This window comes from Cherax quadricarinatus, unplaced genomic scaffold, assembly GCF_038502225.1.
Source record: "Cherax quadricarinatus isolate ZL_2023a unplaced genomic scaffold, ASM3850222v1 Contig12, whole genome shotgun sequence".
In the NCBI taxonomy this organism is placed as follows: Eukaryota; Metazoa; Arthropoda; class Malacostraca; order Decapoda; family Parastacidae; genus Cherax; species Cherax quadricarinatus.
Window position 1 is genome coordinate 764632 of NW_027195038.1, and position 23692 is coordinate 788323.

The 23692-nt window shown below is 45.6% G+C and overlaps 1 protein-coding gene across 1 annotated transcript in view; it reads right to left on the reverse strand.

Annotated features, from left to right (window-relative positions):
• Positions 1-23692, reverse strand: part of LOC128685835 (uncharacterized) — a 74395-nt gene that overhangs the window by 10092 nt on the left and 40611 nt on the right. Inside the window, exons 2-4 of the mRNA XM_070079749.1 lie at positions 22143-22251; positions 17348-17693; positions 13906-14080 (exon numbers count right to left, since the gene is read on the reverse strand). Coding sequence (XP_069935850.1) covers positions 13906-14080; positions 17348-17693; positions 22143-22251 — 630 coding nt within the window. The remainder of the gene's footprint in view (positions 1-13905; positions 14081-17347; positions 17694-22142; positions 22252-23692) is intronic.

Sequence of the window (23692 nt, forward strand, 5' to 3'; positions counted from 1 at the left end):
TTTCGCTCTATTTTGTGGCCAGAATTTGTTTTGTACTCTGATGAAGATTTAATTTCCTCGTGTTTACCATATCTGAGTAATTGAAATTTCTCATCGTTGAACTTCATATTGTTTTCTGCAGCCCACTGAAAGATTTGGTTGATGTCCGCCTGGAGCCTTGCAGTGTCTGCAATGGAAGACACTGTCATGCAGATTCGGGTGTCATCTGCAAAGGAAGACACGGTGCTGTGGCTGACATCCTTGTCTATGTCGGATATGAGGATGAGGAACAAGATGGGAGCGAGTACTGTGCCTTGTGGAACAGAGCTTTTCACCGTAGCTGCCTCGGACTTTACTCTGTTGACGACTACTCTCTGTGTTCTGTTAGTGAGGAAATTATAGATCCATCGACCGACTTTTCCTGTTATTCCTTTAGCACGCATTTTGTGCGCTATTACGCCATGGTCACACTTGTCGAAGGCTTTTGCAGTCTGTATATATTACATCTGCATTCTTTTTGTCTTCTAGTGCATTTAGGACCTTGTCATAGTGATCCAATAGTTGAGACAGACAGGAGCGACCTGTTCTAAACCCATGTTGCCCTGGGTTGTGTAACTGATGGGTTTCTAGATGGGTGGTGATCTTGCTTCTTAGGACCCTTTCAAAGATTTTTATGATATGGGATGTTAGTGCTATTGGTCTGTAGTTCTTTGCTGTTGCTTTACTGCCCCCTTTGTGGAGTGGGGCTATGTCTGTTGTTTTTAGTAACTGTGGGACGACCCCCGTGTCCATGCTCCCTCTCCATAGGATGGAAAAGGCTTGTGATAGGGTGGTCATAGTTGCACGTCCCATCTGTTTTTCCAGATTCCCCATGTCTGCAGATACCAAGTGCATAGTATGTGCACAGGCTTGGTTTCCGTTTGCCTTGGGTTTCTGTGACTGTATTCCCTGTTGGTGCATGTTTACCTGTCTCATTCCTATCCTCACTAGTACTAACAATGGAACTCTCACCAGTTGTTTCTGGTAATATATCCTCACTATTGCTAGTGGAGTCCCCTTGTTTGTTATATCCTGTGGTATTACTAGTTTGTAATATTGGTTTTATCTTGTCCTTGATTACACTTGTTTCCCCACTACAGCTCCCTAGGCTTATCCTGGGCGGCTAACAGTACTACCTCCACCCAGGGTAATCCTGGGTGGCTAAGACTGCTCCCTCTCCCCTAGGATTATCCGGAGTGGCTAACACCGCTCCATCTTTCTAGGAAGGAAAAAAAACTGGCAGGAAATGGCAGAAATCGTACACCAAATCCAGTCATTCCTGGAGTGGAACCACAGTCGATGGCCTCCACTCCAAACCAACAGATACAGATACTAATGCCGGAAAAAAAATCCCCCCCCAGTACCAACAATACCACCAGTCCGATAACATTCTTCTTTGCAAATATACAGGGTCTAAAGCCAGCAATAAACAACAAAATACCTTTCATCCGTGGACTGCTTGCAGAGGCAAAGGCAATGTTCGCGGCTTTCACTGAGACCCACATAAAGGATCACTTGGACAACGAAATATGGATCCCAGGTTACAACCTATACAGATGTGACAGAGTGAACAGGCAAAAGGGGGGGGTTGGCCTGTACATTGCAGAGTCACTTGTTTGCACAGAACTGCTTAATGCCTCAAATGACGTAGTGGAAGTTTTAGCAGTAAAGGTCGAGAACCAAAACCTAGTCATTGTGGTAGTCTACAAGCCTCCGGATGCAACATCCCAGCAATTCCAGGAACAGCTGTTAAAAATTGACCACTGTCTGGAAAATCTTCCAGCTCCTGCACCCAACATCTTGCTCCTGGGGGATTTCAACTTAAGGCACCTAAAATGGAGGAATATAGCAAATAATATTGTTGCAGTAATAACACCAGGAGGCAGCTCTGATGAAAACTCACACTCACACGAGCTTTTAAATCTCTGCACAAAATTCAATTTAAACCAGCAAATAATAGAGCCTACTAGACTGGAGAATACACTAGACCTCATCTTCACTAACAATGATGATCTGATAAGAAATGTCACCATATCAAAAACAATATACTCAGATCACAACATAATTGAGGTTCAGACATGTATGCGTGGAGCCTCAGACCGACAAAATGAGACTAGTCACGAGGGAGCATTCACCAAATTCAACTTCAATAACAAAAACATAAAGTGGGACCAAGTAAACCAAGTCCTAACCGATATAAGCTGGGAAGATATACTAAGCAACACAGACCCAAACTTATGCCTAGAACAGATTAACTCGGTGGCACTCGATGTATGCACAAGGCTTATTCCTCTAAGAAAAAGGAGGAGTAGATGTAAAATAGAAAGAGACAGGCGCTCCCTTTACAGGCGACGGAAAAGAATAACAGAGCGGCTAAAAGAGGTCAATATATCAGAAATGCGCAGGGAGACACTGGTCAGAGAAATAGCAAGCATCGAACTTAAGCTAAAAGAATCCTTTAGGAGTCAGGAATCGCGGGAAGAACTAAAAGCCATAAATGAAATCGAAAGAAACCCAAAGTATTTCTTCTCCTATGCCAAATCAAAATCGAGAACAACGTCCAGTATTGGGCCCCTACTTAAACAAGATGGGTCCTACACAGATGACAGCAAGGAAATGAGTGAGCTACTCAACAACAAAATATAATGACTAGTACATCTAATAATGGCTTCTACAGGGATGGTGATGTCTTGCATATGTCAAGAGAAAAGTTATAACTACAGGCCACATATTTAAACTCACCATGTAATCTGCATCGCAGATAAATGGATAAAGTATAAGAGAATCACACACCATGTGTTGGTGCCCATGACCACACCAAACTGTTGTTTTTGTTGTTAAGGGCCCCTAGAGGTGGTGCAGTATTATCCTGCTGCTGCTCCTCACATGACCAGTATCACTACAATCTCCCCCTTCTAAAATATTGAACATAGAATCTTCATAGTACTTCTGCAACAACAAAATATAATGACTAGTACATCTAATAATGGCTTCTACAGGGATGGTGATGTCTTGCATATGTCAAGAGAAAAGTTATAACTACAGGCCACATATTTAAACTCACCATGTAATCTGCATCGCAGATAAATGGATAAAGTATAAGAGAATCACACACCATGTGTTGGTGCCCATGACCACACCAAACTGTTGTTGTTGTTGTTAAGGGCCCCTAGAGGTGGTGCAGTATTATCCTGCTGCTGCTCCTCACATGACCAGTATCACTACAATCTCCCCCTTCTAAAATATCAGAGACAGTAATCTCCCAAACTGTTAGGTGGGCGACGTACACGTCCCGACCTTCGTAGCCCTTGAGCCTCTTCACCAGGTTCGATATTTTCCAGCGGGGTTTGATTAACTGCTGGAGCAGAATCCTCTATTTCCATAGGGGTAGTCTCAAGGGGCTTTCCAGGAGAAAACGAAGCATCTTTCACATCTATTGGTGTATCTTGAGATTCCACACTAATAGGGATTTCAACTGGGGCTAAATGTCTTGTAGATACTGTAGTCTCTTCACCATTTTGGTAGCGAATGTGGGCGTAATGTGGATTAGCTTGCAGGAGCTCTACCTCTTCCACTAAAGGATCCGTCTTGTTCATCCTACGGTGACTCTTCAGGAGAACAGGTCCAGGATGACATAACCAAGTGGGCACGGAGGCTCCCGTAGAGGAACGACGTGAATAGTTGAGGAGTCTTTCATGAGGGGTTGCATTAGTAGCTGTGCACAGCAGTGATCTAATAGAGTGAAGAGCATCCGGTAGGACAGTTTGCCAGTGTTGAACAGGTAGATTGCGCGACTTTAATGTCATTGTAACTGCCTTCCATATAGTACCATTGAACCGCTCCACTTGACCATTGCCTTGAGGGTTGTAGCTTGTTGTTCTGCTGCAGGCAATACCTTTGCTAGCCAAAAACTCCTGAAGTTCGTTACTCATGAACGAGGATCCCCTGTCTGAATGGATATAAGCTGGCATACCAAAAATAGAGAACAACTGTGAAAGACAACTAATAACAGTTGAAGCAGCCATATTTGCACAGGGGAATACAAAGGGAAACCTTGAATATTCATCTACTATGTTAAGGAAATACCTATTCTGATTTGTGCTTGGTAGAGGTCCTTTGAAATCTATATTCAATCTTTCGAAAGGCTGGGTGGATTTTATGAGATGAGTCTTCTCTGGCTGATGAAAGTTTGGCTTGCACTCTGCACATACTCTGCATGCTCTGATCACTTGTCGCACATCTTCCACTGAGTAGGGCATGTTCTTTGATTTGACAAAATGGTACAGGCGTGTAACTCCTGGGTGACACAAAGCCTTGTGGAGAGATGAGAGTGATTGCAAATCATGACATGCTGCTCCACAGTGGGACCTAGAGAATGCATCAGGTGAGATGTTCTCTTGACCCGGTCGGTACAGGATATCAAAGTCATAACACGATAGTTCCATCCTCCAGCGTAATATCTTGTCATTCTTTATCCTACTTTTGTGCCTCTTGTCGAACATATACATCACGGACCGTTGGTCAGTCCTTATGGTGAAATGTCTACCAGTTAAATAATGCCTCCAGTGGCGAACTGCTTCTATGATGGCCTGGGCTTCCTTTTCTACAGCAGCATAACATTTCTCTGATCCTTGAAAAGTTCTCGAAAAGAAGGCTACTGGTCGTCCTGCCTGAGATAAGACTGCAGCAATGGCAATGTCAGATGCATCCGTTTCCACTTCGAATGGTAGGGACTCATCAATGGCTTGAACTACTGAGTTTTCAATGTCCTGTTTGAGAGTATGGAAAGCGGCTTCTGCTTCCTTTGTCACAGGAAATGTGGTAGCACTCAATGGGCGGACTTTACTTGAATAGTTGTAGATCCATTGTGAGTAATAAGCAAAGAGACCAAGAGTTCTTCGGAGTGACTTTTTGTCTTGAGGCATTGGAAGTTCCCGTAGAGGTCGTAGTCGTTCAGGGTCTGGGAATATTGAACCTCCTTCCACTACATAACCAAGGATGCTAAGCCTTTTAGTTGAAAAAGTGCACTTTTCCTCATTGTAACTGATATTTTTCTTCTTGGCGGCTTCCAAAAACTTATCAAGGTTTGCATCATGTTCCTCCTGGGTCTTGCCACAAATGGTAACATTATCTAAATACGCGTAAGTTCCCATGAGTTGCTCTTCCTGAATGAGTGAATCCATAATTCGTTGGAAGCAGGCTACCCCATTGGTGACTCCAAAAGGGACTCTGGTAAACTGATACAGGCCATCACTAGCCTGAAACGCTGTGTATGGTTTATCTTCATTCCTTATAGGGACTTGATGATAGGCACTCTGCAGATCAATTGTGCTAAACACGTAGTACTGAGCAATTTTGTTCACTGTATCGTCAATTCGAGGTAGAGGGTACCCATCAAGAAGTGTAAATTTGTTGATTGTCTCAGAGTAATCGATAGCCAGTCTCCGTTTCCTATAACCATCCTTAACAACAACAACCTGTGCACGCCAAGGAGAATCACTCGGTTCTATAATACCCTCCTTCAGCAGCCTCTGAGTTTCTTTCTCAATGAACATCCGATCCTCATAAGAATAGCGGCGTGACTTAGCTGATATAGGATGGCAATCCGCGGTAAGATTTGCAAACAGCTTTGGTGGGTCTACCCTTAAAGTGCTAAGTCCACAGACAACAAGAGGAGGCAGTTCACCTCCATATGTTAAGGTGACACTACCATGCAGCTTCTGAAAGTCCTGACCAAGGATAACATCAGAGCACAGTTGTGGCAGAATAGCTAAATGTACATCTTGATAATCCTTTCCATTAACTCTGAGATTTACCTTACAAAACCCTAAGGTCTGAATAGAGAGAGATGTTGATGCCATGGAAACGGTACCTGATGAGTGATGTAGAGTCAAGGAGAGCCGTTTAACTAAGTCAAGGTTGATGAAACTCTCTGAGCTGCCACTATCAATAAGACCATCTACTTCTGTTCCTTTGATGAATACTTTCACAACTGCCTTTGACAGTGAATTTGGAGTAGCCGCAGAAGTCACTGTTGCTAGAGTCGCATGATCACTGGAATGTGTGGAGGCACTAGCTCTTGTTGATGCATTAGCACGACATACTTTCGCAAAGTGACCTTTCTTGTGGCATTTATGGCACATTGCTTCACGAGCAGGACACTTTGGACGTGGATGTCTTGAAAAACCACAAAAGAAACACACCGTACCTGCTGCTGCTGTCACTGAGGCAGGTTCCACAGTAACTTCATTGCAAGAGTCTTGGTCAGGAATTGCAGCACTTACCACTCGAGAAGGCTGAGCGGTACTGTATACTTCAGAATTCTTCTGGGCTGAATCTAGAGCTCTTGCCTGGTCAAAGGCAGCAGCTAAGTCGAGAGTTTTATTCTCCAATAAACGCTGCCTTATTATTGGTGATTGCAGGCCACTGATAAAAGCATCCCTGATGGACTCTTCACAATACTGAGCAGCTGTCACTGCTTGGAAGTGACAGTCCTTACCTAAGATTTTCAGTGCTTGAAAGTATTCCTCTAAGGACTCATCAATCTGCTGGCGGCGAGTTGCAAGGCGATAGCGTGCAAAGATTTCATTTGTAGGTTTAATATACTGAGACTTGAGGGTTTTGATAGCATCTTCGTAGGTATTACACTCAGAAATAGCCTCATATATCTTAGGTGACACAAAATTGATGAGCAGACTTAGTTTATCTAGATCTTCTTTAGGAAGGGCTCCCAAGAAGTTTTCGAAAGTCTTAAACCAGTGCTTCCATTCCTGAGCAGCCGTTGATAAGCTGGGGTCACAGTCTAGCCTCTCAGGTTTCAGTAAACGCTCCATGTTGTGATGTAGTCTAGCGCAGGATCACCACCAGGTAGCCCAGGATTCTATGTTCAATAAATTGTTGTGATAGAAACACAGGCCTTATCTCTAGGCTTTATTGAACATAGAATCTTCATAGTACTTCTGCAACAACAAAATATAATGACTAGTACATCTAATAATGGCTTCTACAGGGATGGTGATGTCTTGCATATGTCAAGAGAAAAGTTATAACTACAGGCCACATATTTAAACTCACCATGTAATCTGCATCGCAGATAAATGGATAAAGTATAAGAGAATCACACACCATGTGTTGGTGCCCATGACCACACCAAACTGTTGTTGTTGTTGTTAAGGGCCCCTAGAGGTGGTGCAGTATTATCCTGCTGCTGCTCCTCACATGACCAGTATCACTACACAAGCCGCTAACCAGACTGAGAGTCGAAGATCAAAATGAATTTTTTATGAGAGAGCCACAAAATTTGATTAACACAAGCCTATCCGATGTTATCCTGACGCCAAATGACTTCGAACAGGCGATAAATGACATGCCCATGCACTCTGCCCCAGGGCCAGACTCATGGAACTCTGTGTTCATCAAGAACTGCAAGAAGCCCCTATCACGAGCCTTTTCCATCCTATGGAGAGGGAGCATGGACACGGGGGTCGTCCCTCAGTTACTAAAAACAACAGACATAGCCCCACTCCACAAAGGGGGCAGTAAAGCAACAGCAAAGAACTACAGACCAATAGCACTAACATCCCATATCATAAAAATCTTTGAAAGGGTCCTAAGAAGCAAGATCACCACCCATCTAGAAACCCATCAGTTACACAACCCAGGGCAACATGGGTTTAGAACAGGTCGCTCCTGTCTGTCTCAACTACTGGATCACTACGACAAGGTCCTAAATGCACTAGAAGACAAAAAGAATGCAGATGTAATATATACAGACTTTGCAAAAGCCTTCGACAAGTGTGACCATGGTGTAATAGCGCACAAAATGCGCGCTAAAGGAATAACAGGAAAAGTTGGTCGATGGATCTATAATTTCCTCACTAACAGAACACAGAGAGTAGTCGTCAACAGAGTAAAGTCCGAGGCAGCTACGGTGAAAAGCTCTGTTCCACAAGGCACAGTACTAGCTCCCATCTTGTTCCTCATCCTCATATCCGACATAGACAAGGATGTCAGCCACAGCACCGTGTCTTCCTTTGCAGATGACACCCGAATCTGCATGACAGTGTCTTCCATTGCAGACACTGCAAGGCTCCAGGCGGACATCAACCAAATCTTTCAGTGGGCTGCAGAAAACAATATGAAGTTCAACGATGAGAAATTTCAATTACTCAGATATGGTAAACATGAGGAAATTAAATCTTCATCAGAGTACAAAACAAATTCTGGCCACAAAATAGAGCGAAACACCAACGTCAAAGACCTGGGAGTGATTATGTCGGAGGATCTCACCTTCAAGGACCATAACATTGTATCAATCGCATCTGCTAGAAAAATGACAGGATGGATAATGAGAACCTTCAAAACTAGGGAGGCCAAGCCCATGATGACACTCTTCAGGTCACTTGTTCTATCTAGGCTGGAATATTGCTGCACTCTAACAGCACCTTTCAAGGCAGGTGAAATTGCCGACCTAGAAAATGTACAGAGAACTTTCACGGCGCGCATAACGGAGATAAAACACCTCAATTACTGGGAGCGCTTGAGGTTTCTAAACCTGTATTCCCTGGAACGCAGGAGGGAGAGATACATGATTATATACACCTGGAAAATCCTAGAGGGACTAGTACCGAACTTGCACACGAAAATCACTCACTACGAAAGCAAAAGACTTGGCAGACGATGCACCATCCCCCCAATGAAAAGCAGGGGTGTCACTAGCACGTTAAGAGACCATACAATAAGTGTCAGGGGACCGAGACTGTTCAACTGCCTCCCAGCACACATAAGGGGGATTACAAACAGACCCCTGGCAGTCTTCAAGCTGGCACTGGACAAGCACCTAAAGGCAGTTCCTGATCAGCCGGGCTGTGGCTCGTACGTTGGTTTGCGTGCAGCCAGCAGCAACAGCCTGGTTGATCAGGCGCTGATCCACCAGGAGGCCTGGTCACAGACCGGGCCGCGGGGGCGTTGACCCCCGAAACTCTCTCCAGGTAAACTCCAGGTAAGACCTCATCTTCACTAACAATGATGATCTGATAAGAAATGTCACCATATCAAAAACAATATACTCAGATCACAACATAATTGAGGTTCAGACATGTATGCGTGGAGCCTCAGACCGACAAAATGAGACTAGTCACGAGGGAGCATTCACCAAATACAACTTCAATAACAAAAACATAAAGTGGGACCAAGTAAACCAAGTCCTAACCGATATAAGCTGGGAAGATATACTAAGCAACACAGACCCAAACTTATGCCTAGAACAGATTAACTCGGTGGCACTCGATGTATGCACAAGGCTTATTCCTCTAAGAAAAAGGAGGAGTAGATGTAAAATAGAAAGAGACAGGCGCTCCCTTTACAGGCGACGGAAAAGAATAACAGAGCGGCTAAAAGAGGTCAATATATCAGAAATGCGCAGGGAGACACTGGTCAGAGAAATAGCAAGCATCGAACTTAAGCTAAAAGAATCCTTTAGGAGTCAGGAATCGCGGGAAGAACTAAAAGCCATAAATGAAATCGAAAGAAACCCAAAGTATTTCTTCTCCTATGCCAAATCAAAATCGAGAACAACGTCCAGTATTGGGCCCCTACTTAAACAAGATGGGTCCTACACAGATGACAGCAAGGAAATGAGTGAGCTACTCAAGTCCCAATATGACTCAGTTTTTAGCAAGCCGCTAACCAGACTGAGAGTCGAAGATCAAAATGAATTTTTTATGAGAGAGCCACAAAATTTGATTAACACAAGCCTATCCGATGTTATCCTGACGCCAAATGACTTCGAACAGGCGATAAATGACATGCCCATGCACTCTGCCCCAGGGCCAGACTCATGGAACTCTGTGTTCATCAAGAACTGCAAGAAGCCCCTATCACGAGCCTTTTCCATCCTATGGAGAGGGAGCATGGACACGGGGGTCGTCCCTCAGTTACTAAAAACAACAGACATAGCCCCACTCCACAAAGGGGGCAGTAAAGCAACAGCAAAGAACTACAGACCAATAGCACTAACATCCCATATCATAAAAATCTTTGAAAGGGTCCTAAGAAGCAAGATCACCACCCATCTAGAAACCCATCAGTTACACAACCCAGGGCAACATGGGTTTAGAACAGGTCGCTCCTGTCTGTCTCAACTACTGGATCACTACGACAAGGTCCTAAATGCACTAGAAGACAAAAAGAATGCAGATGTAATATATACAGACTTTGCAAAAGCCTTCGACAAGTGTGACCATGGCGTAATAGCGCACAAAATGCGCGCTAAAGGAATAACAGGAAAAGTTGGTCGATGGATCTATAATTTCCTCACTAACAGAACACAGAGAGTAGTCGTCAACAGAGTAAAGTCCGAGGCAGCTACGGTGAAAAGCTCTGTTCCACAAGGCACAGTACTAGCTCCCATCTTGTTCCTCATCCTCATATCCGACATAGACAAGGATGTCAGCCACAGCACCGTGACTTCCTTTGCAGATGACACCCGAATCTGCATGACAGTGTCTTCCATTGCAGACACTGCAAGGCTCCAGGCGGACATCAACCAAATCTTTCAGTGGGCTGCAGAAAACAATATGAAGTTCAACGATGAGAAATTTCAATTACTCAGATATGGTAAACATGAGGAAATTAAATCTTCATCAGAGTACAAAACAAATTCTGGCCACAAAATAGAGCGAAACACCAACGTCAAAGACCTGGGAGTGATTATGTCGGAGGATCTCACCTTCAAGGACCATAACATTGTATCAATCGCATCTGCTAGAAAAATGACAGGATGGATAATGAGAACCTTCAAAACTAGGGAGGCCAAGCCCATGATGACACTCTTCAGGTCACTTGTTCTATCTAGGCTGGAATATTGCTGCACTCTAACAGCACCTTTCAAGGCAGGTGAAATTGCCGACCTAGAAAATGTACAGAGAACTTTCACGGCGCGCATAACGGAGATAAAACACCTCAATTACTGGGAGCGCTTGTGGTTTCTAAACCTGTATTCCCTGGAACGCAGGAGGGAGAGATACATGATTATATACACCTGGAAAATCCTAGAGGGACTAGTACCGAACTTGCACACGAAAATCACTCACTACGAAAGCAAAAGACTTGGCAGACGATGCACCATCCCCCCAATGAAAAGCAGGGGTGTCACTAGCACGTTAAGAGACCATACAATAAGTGTCAGGGGACCGAGACTGTTCAACTGCCTCCCAGCACACATAAGGGGGATTACCAACAGACCCCTGGCAGTCTTCAAGCTGGCACTGGACAAGCACCTAAAGGCAGTTCCTGATCAGCCGGGCTGTGGCTCGTACGTTGGTTTGCGTGCAGCCAGCAGCAACAGCCTGGTTGATCAGGCGCTGATCCACCAGGAGGCCTGGTCACAGACCGGGCCGCGGGGGCGTTGACCCCCGAAACTCTCTCCAGGTAAACTCCAGGTAGGTGGCTAACACCGCTCCCTCCTCACCTAAGGTTATCCTGGTTGGCTAACACTGCTCCCCACCTACCCAGGATTATCATGGATGGCTAACACCGCTTCCTACCTACCAAGGGTGATCCTGGGTGACTAACACCACTCCCTCCCCACCCAGGTTATCCTGGGTAGCTAACACAGCTCTCTCCCTACCCAGGTATATCCTGGGTGGCTGACACCGCTCCCTCGTTTCACTGGGTTATCCTTGGTGGCAAACACCGCTCATTCCCCCCCCCCAGACTTATCCTGGGCGGCTAACACTGCTCTCTCTCCCCCAGGGTTATCCTGGATGGGTGACATCGCTCCCTCCCCCACGAAGGGTTATCCTGGGTGGCTAACACCGCTGCCTCTCCACCCAGTGTTATCTTGGGTGGATAACGAAGCTCCCTCCCCACCCAGGGTTATCTTGGGTGGATAACACCGCTCCCTACCCAACCAGGGTTATCCTGGGTGGCTAACACCGCTCTTTACTCACCCAGGGTTATCCTGGGTGGCTAACACCGCTCCATACCCAACCAGGGTTATCCTGGGTGGCTAATACAGCTCCCTCCCCACCCAGGGTTATCTTAGGTTGGTAACACTGCTCCCTCCCCACCCAGGGTTATCCAAGGTTGGTAACACTGCTCCCTCCCCACCCAGGGTTATCCTAGGTTGGTAACACTGCTCTCTCCCCACCCAGGGTTATCCTAGGTTGGTAACAGCTCCCTCCCCACCCAGGGTTATCCTGGGTGGCTAATACAGCTCCCTCCCCACCCAGGGTTATCTTAGGTTGGTAACACTGCTCCCTCCCCACCCAGGGTTATCCAAGGTTGGTAACACTGCTCCCTCCCCACCCAGGGTTATCCTAGGTTGGTAACACTGCTCCCTCCCTACCCAGGGGTATCCTAGGTTGGTAACACTGCTCTCTCCCCACCCAGGGTTATCTTAGGTTGGTAACACTGCTCCCTCCCCACCCAGGGGTATCCTAGGTTGGTAACACTGCTCTCTCCCCACCTAGGGTTATATTAGGTTGGTAACACTGCTCCCTCCCCACCCAGGGTTATCCTAGTTTGGTAATACTGCTCTCTCCTTACCCAGGGGTATCCTAGGTTGGTAACACTGCTCTCTCCCGACCCAGGGTTATCTTAGGTTGGTAACACTGCTCCCTCCCCACCCAGGGTTATCCTAGGTTGGTAACACTGCTCTCTCCCCACCCAGGGTTATCCTAGGTTGGTAACAGCTCCCTCCCCACCCAGGGTTATCCTGGGTGGCTAATACAGCTCCCTCCCCACCCAGGGTTATCTTAGGTTGGTAACACTGCTCCCTCCCCACCCAGGGTTATCCAAGGTTGGTAACACTGCTCCCTCCCCACCCAGGGTTATCCTAGGTTGGTAACACTGCTCCCTCCCTACCCAGGGGTATCCTAGGTTGGTAACACTGCTCTCTCCCCACCCAGGGTTATCTTAGGTTGGTAACACTGCTCCCTCCCCACCCAGGGGTATCCTAGGTTGGTAACACTGCTCTCTCCCCACCTAGGGTTATATTAGGTTGGTAACACTGCTCCCTCCCCACCCAGGGTTATCCTAGTTTGGTAACACTGCTCTCTCCTTACCCAGGGGTATCCTAGGTTGGTAACACTGCTCTCTCCCGACCCAGGGTTATCTTAGGTTGGTAACACTGCTCCCTCCCCACCCAGGGTTATCCTAGGTTGGTAACACTGCTCTCTCCCCACCCAGGGTTATCCTAGGTTGGTAACAGCTCCCTCCCCACCCAGGGTTATCCTGGGGGGCTAACACTCCCTACCCACCCAGGGTTATCCTGGGGGGCTAACATTCCCTACCCACCCAGGGTTATCCTGGGGGGCTAACACTCCCTACCCACCCAGGGTTATCCTGGGGGGCTAACACTCCCTACCCACCCAGGGTTATCCTGGGAGGCTAACACTCCCTACCCACCCAGATCTATCCTGGGGGGCTAACACTCCCTACCCACCCAGAGCTATCCTCGGGGGCTGACACTCCCTACCCATCCAGGGTTAAACTGGGTGGCTAACACTCCTTACCCACCCAGGGTTAAACTGGGTGGCTAACACTCCCTACCCACCCAGGGTTATCCTGGGAGGCTAACACTCCCTACCCACCCAGAGCTATCCTGGGGGACTAACACTGCCTACCCACCCAGAGTTATCCTGGGAGGCTAACACTCCCTACCCACCCAGAGCTATCCTGGGTGGCTAACACTCCCTACCCACCCAGAGTTATCCTGGGTGGCTAACACTCCCTACCCACCCCGAGTTATCCTGGGTGGCTAACACTCCCTACCCACCCAGAGTTATCCTGGGGGGGGGCTAATCTCCCTACCTACCCAGGATTATCCTGGGTGATTAACACTCCCTGCCCATGGTTAAATATCCCAACACATGTTATCGTTACCTTTGGAGTCTCAGAGGGAGGTGCTGGCATCCCTGGGTCGTTCACAGGCCCAAATAAGTGGGAATAACATCCACCTTCGAAGATACAATCTTTCTCAGTCTCGATGTAAGTGTAACCTGGATCACACTTATACAAGTATTGGCTGTAAATTTCCTGGTGAGATTTATCCAGACATCTGTAAACGATAATTTACTTGTAAATTAATGTTGCAACAAGTACATTAGAAAATGCTGATGCTAGGATTGACGTGTTCATAGTGGCAGCATGGGAGGTGATAGTGGCAGCATGGGAGGTGATAGTGGCAGCATGGGAGGTGATAGTGGCAGCATAGCAGGTGATAGTGGCAACATGGGAGGTGATAGTGGCAGCATGGCAGGTGATAGTGGCAACATGGGTGGTGATAGTGGCAGCATGGCAGGTGATAGTGGCAGCATGGGAGGTGATAGTGGCAGCATGGCAGGTGATAGTGGCAACATGGGTGGTGATAGTGGCAACATGGGTGGTGATAGTGGCAACATGGGAGGTGATAGTGGCACCATGGGAGGTGATAGTGGCAGCATGGCAGGTGATAGTGGCAACATGGGAGGTGATAGTGGCAGCATGGCAGGTGATAGTGGCAGCATGGCAGGTGATAGTGGCAGCATGGGTGGTGATAGTGGCAGCATGGCAGGTGATAGTGGCAGCATGGGAGGTGATAGTGGCAGCATGGGAGGTGATAGTGGCAACATGGGTGGTGATAGTGGCAACATGGGTGGTGATAGTGGCAACATGGGTGGTGATAGTGGCAGCATGGGTGGTGATAGTGGCAGCATGGGTGGTGATAGTGGCAGCATGGGAGGTGATAGTGGCAACATGGGTGGTGACAGTGGCAACATGGGAGGTGATAGTGGCAACATGGGTGGTGATAGTGGCAACATGGGAGGTGATAGTGGCAACATGGGAGGTGATAGTGGCAACATGGGAGGTGATAGTGGCAACATGGGTGGTGATAGTGGTAACATGGGAGGTGATAATGGCAACATGGGAGGTGATAGTGGCAACATGGGTGGTGATAGTGGCAACATGGGAGGTGATAGTGGCAGCATGGGAGGTGATAGTGGCAACATGGGAGGTGATAGTGGCAGCATGGGAGGTGATAATGGCAACATGGGAGGTGATAGTGACAACATGGGTGGTGATAGTGGCAGCATGGGAGGTGATAGTGACAACATGGGAGGTGATAGTGGCAACATGGGAGGTGATAGTGGCAACATGGGAGGTGATAGTGACAACATGGGAGGTGATAGTGGCAGCATGGGAGGTGATAGTGGCAACATGGGAGGTGATAGTGGCAACATGGGTGGTGATAGTGGCAACATGGGAGATGATAGTGGCAACATGGGAGGTGATAGTGGCAGCATGGGAGGTGATAGTGGCAACATGGGTGGTGATAGTGGCAACATGGGAGGTGATAGTGGCAACATGGGAGGTGATAGTGGCAACATGGGAGGTGATAGTGGCAACATGGGTGGTGATAGTGGCAACATGGGAGGTGATAGTGGCAGCATGGGAGGTGATAGTGGCAACATGGGAGGTGATAGTGACAACATGGGTGGTGATAGTGGCAGCATGGGAGGTGATAGTGACATGGGAGGTGATAGTGGCAACATGGAAGGTGATAGTGGCAACATGGGAGGTGATAGTGGCAGGATGGGAGGTGATAGTGGCAGGATGGGAGGTGATAGTGGCAACATGGGAGGTGATAGTGGCAACATGGGTGGTGATAGTGGCAACATGGGAGATGATAGTGGCAACATGGGAGGTGATAGTGGCAGCATGGGAGGTGACAGTGGCAACATGGGAGGTGATAGTGGCAACATGGGAGGTGATAGTGGCAACATGGGTGGTGATAGTGGCAACATGGGAGGTGATAGTGGCAGCATGGGAGGTGACAGTGGCAGCATGGGAGGTGATAGTGGCAACATGGGAGGTGATAGTGGCAACATGGGAGATGATAGTGGCAACATGGGAGGTGATAGTGGCAGCATGGGAGGTGATAGTGGCAGCATGGGAGGTGATAGTGGCAACATGGGAGGTGATAGTGGCAGCATGGGAGGTGATAATGGCAACATGGGAGGTGATAATGGCAACATGGGAGGTGATAATGGCAACATGGGAGGTGATAATGGCAACATGGGAGGTGATAATGGCAACATGGGAGGTGATAGTGGCAACATGGGAGGTGATAGTGGCAACATGGGAGGTGATAGTGGCAACATGGGAGGTGATAGAGGCAACATGGGAGATGAAATATTTGTCAATAATTTACCTGGTGATGGATTTCCAACTACACATATGTATACATACATATGTATACATACATATGTATACATACATATATATACATACATATACACATGTATAAGAATTCACTCACATACACAATGTGTATACACACTACTACAACTCCTCCCTCCTCAAGGCCTTTCGTATTGCTACCAACACTTCATCAGGAGCTGGCAGTGTCACAGAAATGAGAAGTCTAGGCAGGTTTCTACTCGTTTCTTCAACATTCCAAGCTCTTGATGTGTTGATTGCAACGTGAAAGTGCTGTTGCTATCGTTGTTTGTATCTGTTATCCCTCGTTCGCGATATACTGTTATTGTAATGTATTGAGCAAGACTCCCTGGTGGGCGAAACGTTGCTTCTGTAAATGTCTTATTCAGACGCGTGTGTATCCATGTACTCACGCGTTTAATGTACTCATGTGTTGCATGTACTTACGTGTTGCATGTACTCACGTGTTGCATGTACTCACGTGTTGCATGTACTCACGTGTTGCATGTACTCACGTGTTGCATGTACTCACGTGTTGCATGTACTCACGTGTTGCATATACTCACGTGTTGCATGTACTCACGTGTTGCATGTACTCACGTGTTGCATGTACTCACGTGTTGCATGTACTCATTATTATAAACAGTCAACAACTTCTATGAGTTATGGGAATAATTTCAGTGGAAACTATAAGAGACAATAAGAACTAACTTCTCATCACCTTATTAACGCTACGTCAAACTGTGCACACAACTTTAAGAACTTTGTATGATTCAGTTTAAGTTTACAAGGTCAAGCTTATAACTAGTTTGAAGAAAGTGATGTTATTGACTTACGTTATAGATTAACTCTAGTTATTTGGAACATTCTAGCAGCCTTAAAGTGACAAGTAACTAATGATAATTTATAACTATGACTGGAAGTTTTTGCATGAGCAGGTTGTTATTAGTTGTTATTAGTTTTATTAAGGCAGTTGTGTGTGTTGAAAGAGAACAAATTAACAACGAGCTCAAAGAAAGAATTTATATTCGTGCTCAAGTTATTAAGAGACTAAGTACTTAAGATAATTAAGAGACGTCAAGTTACTAATGCAAGTGTGGTAAATAATACTGCTGGTGCTACTTACACGTAGAAAAAGGAGCAATCATTAGGAATGCCAAAGACTCCCTCGTTGGAACAAGGCAGAATTTCGTTGTTGCGGATGACAGCTGGTGGCTCAGGAACCCCCGAGTCTTTCACTGACTCAGGAGGAGCCTTCAGTACCTTGGCGTGTTCTGATGCATTTATTAACGAGGTATCCTTCGTTGTCTCAGTGATCTCCTTCACCAGCACTGAATGTTGAGGAATTGTCTGAGTGATCTCCTTCACCAGCACTGAATGTTGAGGAATTGTCTGAGTGATCTCCTTCACCAGCACTGAATGTTGAGGAATTGTCACTGGCAAGTTTCCTTCTGGTCGTGATAGTGAAGCCACTGTCAAGGTAAATTGTAACTGGGATTAAAAGTGACAGTTATCATTAAGTTGATGAGACACTTGTCTAACATGACTCACGAAATCGTAATGACACGATTGCAAACAAACCATACCACGGGTGGGGATAGAACCCGCGATCAGTCTCAAAACTCCAGACCGTCGCATTAGCCACTGGACCAGCTAGCCACTTGTCCAACACTTGGGTATCTTTATTGTGGAAACGTTTCGTCAACCAGAGGCTTCTTCAGTACAATACAGTGAGGACTGATGGAAGATCAGTAGGAGTTTGAGGTAATCAGTCCCTCAGCCTAGAGTCCATGTAACCAGTTTATCGTGATAAAAGTACACCATATGTACACAAGAGCTTATAAAACCCTCCTCTCTATATATACTGTAACAAACCCATAATAAAAGGCTAACAAAAATTAGAATAAATAACGAAAAAGAAAAAAATGCAATTAACTTTTATTAATTAATTTAACTAACAATAAGGATATATACACTGAGAGGTATATATCTCTCAGTGTGTATATATGTTGAGAGTTTTATTTCTGGTGACAAAAGCTCTCACTTCACACTTTAGTGAGACACTAAAGTGTCAATACGACTCAGTGTTCAGTGATCCGTTAATCAGAATAAAGGTCGACAATCTATATGATTTTTTTTATGACCGAGACCCAAAATTTTGTCACTTTAAAATTCTCTGATATTATCCTGATACCACAAGACTTCGAAAAGGCAATAAATGACATACCCATGCACTCTGCCCCAGGCCCAGACTCCAGACTCTGAAGAGGGAGCATGGACACAGGGGTCATCCCACACACTAACAACAACAGACATAGCCCCACTCCACGAAGGGGGCAGTCAAGCAATTACAAAGAACTTCAGACCGATAGCACTAACATCCCATATCATAAAAATCTTTGAGAGGGTTCTAAGAAGCAAGATCGCCAACCACCTAGATACCCATCAGTTACACAACCCAGGGCAACACGGGTTTAGAGCAGGTCGCTCCTGCTGTCCCAGCTACTGGACCACTATGACAAGGTCCTGGATGCTGCAGAGGATAAAATACAGATGTAGTATACACAGACTTTGCAAAGGCTTTTGACAAGTGTGACCATGGTGTAATAGCACACAAAATGCGTGATAAAGGAATAACGAGAAAAGTTGGTAGATGGATCTATAATTTCCTAACAAATAGAACACAAAGATTAATAGTAAACAGAGGCGGCTACTGTGGAAAGTTCCCATTATATTATTCATCCTCATATCTGACAGAGATGTCAGCCATAGCTCTGTGTCTTCCTTTGTGAATGGCACCCGGATCACCATGACTGTGTCCTCCATCGAAGACACCGCCAGACTTCAAGGTGACATCAACCAAATCTTCAGACTGGCCGCTCAAAACAACACGAAGAGAAATTTCAACTACTCACATATGAAGAACTTGAAATTAAGACTATTAAATTCTAACCATACAATAGAACGAAAAAGTAATGTGAAGGATCTGGGAGTGATAATGTCAGAGGATCTCACCATCAAAGACCACACCACTGTATCTGGAGTTTACCTGGAGAGAGTTCCGGGGGTCAACGCCCCCGCGGCCCGGTCTGTGACCAGGCCTCCTGGTGGATCAGAGCCTGATCAACCAGGCTGTTGCTGCTGGCTGCACGCAAACCAACGTACGAGCCACAGCCCGGCTGGTCAGGAACCGACTTTAGGTGCTTGTCCAGTGCCAGCTTGAAGACTGCCAGGGGTCTGTTGGTAATCCCCCTTATGTATGCTGGGAGGCAGTTGAACAGTCTTGGGCCCCTGACACTTATTGTATGGTCTCTTAACGTGCTAGTGACACCCCTGCTTTTCATTGGGGGGATGTTGCATCGTCTGCCAAGTCTTTTGCTTTCGTAGTGAGTGATTTTCGTGTGCAAGTTCGGTACTAGTCCCTCTAGGATTTTCCAGGTGTATATAATCATGTATCTCTCCCGCCTGTGTTCCAGGGAATACAGGTTTAGGAACCTCAAGCACTCCCAGTAATTGAGGTGTTTTATCTCCGTTATGCGCGCCGTGAAGGTTCTCTGTACATTTTCTAGGTCAGCAATTTCACCTGCCTTGAAAGGTGCTGTTAGTGTGCAGCAATATTCCAGCCTAGATAGAACAAGTGACCTGAAGAGTGTCATCATGGGCTTGGCCTCCCTAGTTTTGAAGGTTCTCATTATCCATCCTGTCATTTTTCTAGCAGATGCGATTGATACAATGTTATGGTCCTTGAAGGTGAGATCCTCCGACATGATCACTCCCAGGTCTTTGACGTTGGTGTTTCGCTCTATTTTGTGGCCAGAATTTGTTTTGTACTCTGATGAAGATTTAATTTCCTCGTGTTTACCATATCTGAGTAATTGAAATTTCTCATCGTTGAACTTCATATTGTTTTCTGCAGCCCACTGAAAGATTTGGTTGATGTCCGCCTGGAGCCTTGCAGTGTCTGCAGTGGAAGACACTGTCATGCAGATTCGGGTGTCATCTGCAAAGGAAGACACGGTGCTGTGGCTGACATCCTTGTCTATGTCGGATATGAGGATGAGGAACAAGATGGGAGCGAGTACTGTGCCTTGTGGAACAGAGCTTTTCACCGTAGCTGCCTCGGACTTTACTCTGTTGACTACTACTCTCTGTGTTCTGTTAGTGAGGAAATTATAGATCCATCGACCGACTTTTCCTGTTATTCCTTTAGCACGCATTTTGTGCGCTATTACGCCATGGTCACACTTGTCGAAGGCTTTTGCAAAGTCTGTATATATTACATCTGCATTCTTTTTGTCTTCTAGTGCATTTAGGACCTTGTCGTAGTGATCCAATAGTTGAGACAGACAGGAGCGACCTGTTCTAAACCCATGTTGCCCTGGGTTGTGTAATTGATGGGTTTCTAGATGGGTGGTGATCTTGCTTCTTAGGACCCTTTCAAAGATTTTTATGATATGGGATGTTAGTATCTGCCTCACCTTCTAGAAAAAATGATAGGATGGATAATGAGAACCTTCAAAACTAGGGACTCCAAGTCCATGATAATTCTCTTCAAATCGCTTGTTCTTTCTAGGGTAGTACACTAACTGCTTCCCTTCAAGGCAGGTGAAATTGCTGACCTGCAGAGTGTACAATGAACTTTCACGGCACACAAGTACGATAAAGCACCTAATTACTGGGAACGGTCGAAGTCCCTCGATTTGTATTCCCTGGAATGCAGGCGAGAAAGATGCATGATAATATGCACATGGAAAAATCCTAGAAGGATTAGTACCAAACTTGCACACGAAATTCACTCCCTATGAAAGCTAAAGACTCTTCAAGAGATGCAACATTCCCCCAATGAAAAGCAGGGGCGCCACGAGTACACTAAGAGACAACACAATAAATGTCAGGGGCCCAAGACTGCTCAAGTGCCTCTCATCATACATAAGGGGGATTACCAATAGACCCCTGACTCTTCAAGAAGGCACTGGACAGGCACCTATAGTCAATACCTGACCAGCCGGGCTGTGGTTCGTACGTCAGTTTGCGTGCTGCCAGCAGTAACAGCTTGGTTGATTATACCCTGATCCACTACGAGGTCTGGTCTCAGGCTGGGCCGAGAGGGCGTTAACCCCCGAAACTCTCCAGGTATACCCCAGGTGAGGGTCAAGTTCGATTCCCGGCGAGGGTAGAAACATTGGACGTGTTTCCTTTCACCGGTTGTCTATGTTCACCCATCAGTAAAATGGTACCTGGGTGTTATTGGACTGGTGTGGGTGGCATCCTGGGACAAAACTGACTAATCAGCGGGAAATGCTCAGCATAACAAGGGACTTTCTATATAGTAGTATGTCAGTGATGTCAGCTATGGTCTGTATACCTTGTACATGTACTTGTATACCTTGTACATGTACTTGTATACCTTGTACATGTACTTGTATACCTTGTACATGTACTTGTATACCTTGTACATGTACTTGTAGTAAATAAAGATATTATTACGAATATTACAACCATTTAAACAATTATTCTTGTCTGGTGGGGAACAAGTGATGTGCAGCCTTAATGAACATCGTGTAGTAGATAGGCTCTAAACCCTATTAACCAACCCATCATACAGGCAATAGCAAACTACAGTTAAATGAAAAATGTTAAATAAATGGTAAATTCATAAAAAAAATATATGCAGAAAGAGAGGTTAATATAGAGAGGGAAGCAACAACACTGTACAAGTCGAACATCATGGGATAAAATATGTATTTAAAACAGTATAGGTCATTAGAGAACATTAAAGAACATTACAGAGTAACAGAACACACAAGAACACTAGAAATCATTAAAGACAGTCAACTAGTTGACAGGTAACTGGTAACATCAACTCTGTCTCGACTGTTTTGATATGCAGGAACTGTAATATAAATGTAGGTAGCAGTTACCTGGTGCTTGTGGAGCAACAACATTGTTGGGGTCGAGCGGGACAGCCCATGACACTGTCAGCAGTGTCGTCACCAGCACTGCTACCAGGCACTGGTGATGCTGACACACCTGGGGACACACACACACTTTAGCTTCATAGTTATCACTGGTGTAGATGTGTGTGTGTGTGTGTGTGTGTGTGTGTGTGTGTGTGTGTGTGTGTGTGTGTGTGTGTGTGTGTGTGTGTGTGAGGGGAGGAAGGGTTGCTACTGTGCACTTCCAGTAGTGTCTTCCAGGTGTACTACCTGACGTAATTAAGGTGTTAGTCGTACGGTAGTTCCACTTGGGTAACATTCCAGGCTACATGTAGTTAGTCTAAATGAAATAAATATTTAGTAAATGCACTTGTTATTGTTATTATATGTAGTTATATTTAATTTTCCTCTGGTGTTTCACGAAGGTAACTGCCACAACTTTGGACTCTAATTCATGGTTTACGTCGAGTTTTTAACTGGTGGTTTATGGGCCTTAAGAGGCGCCTGAGTTTCTCTCTGTCTCCCAATATCATTTTTATTTTTCCCCAATAATCTACCCTGTCCATAATTACTGTCGCATTTACTTTGTTTCGTAAGATGAAGTCCAGGATATTTTTCTTGTGTTGGAGAGGTGTCAGCACAGCTTACACCTCTCCAACACAATTATCCTCAGATTTGTTAAGTTATACCATGAATTAAGGAAAGATCCTGGACTTCACCTTACGAAACAAAGCAAATGCGATAGTAATTATGAACAAGGTAGATTATAGGGTAAAAATAACATTAGAAGACAGGGGAGCTGACGTGCCCCTTAAGCAGGTCCATGGACCCATTAAGTGCCAATGGAAAGACTTCAAGACGTCCGTGAACTAGGACAAGAAATAGATTTTTTTCCGACTTTTCTTATTACTTTTAAAATTGTCTTTATAAATAAAATTATTTGGTGCCAGTCTATGTTATTAATGTACAGTTTTATGTAAGTGTAGACGCTGGTATGGCTGCTGCCATACATGGTCTGGTAATGTACAATAACCATCCTTACTCTGTAAATAGCTGTTAAACAGAGGTACTAACGTGGTCTATACGCACTAACCTAACATCTGGCCAAGTAACTATCCTACATACTTGGACTACGTAGTTAGGTACTGCTCATCTTAAGTATTCTGGCGAAGTTATCAGCATCAAAAACATCAACATCAATTAGAAACATAGGGCATCATTTGATGATGCCGTAGCTTGATTGGTAGCGCACTCACGTCACACATTGAGGTCCGTTGTTCGATCCCCGGTACAGGTGGAAACATTTGGGCGCGATTTCTCAAAACACCTGCTGTCCTTCACCTAGCAGTTAGTAGGTACCTGGGTGTTACCATACTGATATGGGTCGCATCCTGGGGACAAAATTAACCTAATTTGCCCGAAATGCTCTGCATAAGAAGGGGCTCTATATAGCATGTCAATATTAGCTATGGTCTGTATACGTTGTATCATGTACCTGTAACCTGTAGAAACAGAGATTATGTCACCTCAGTGTT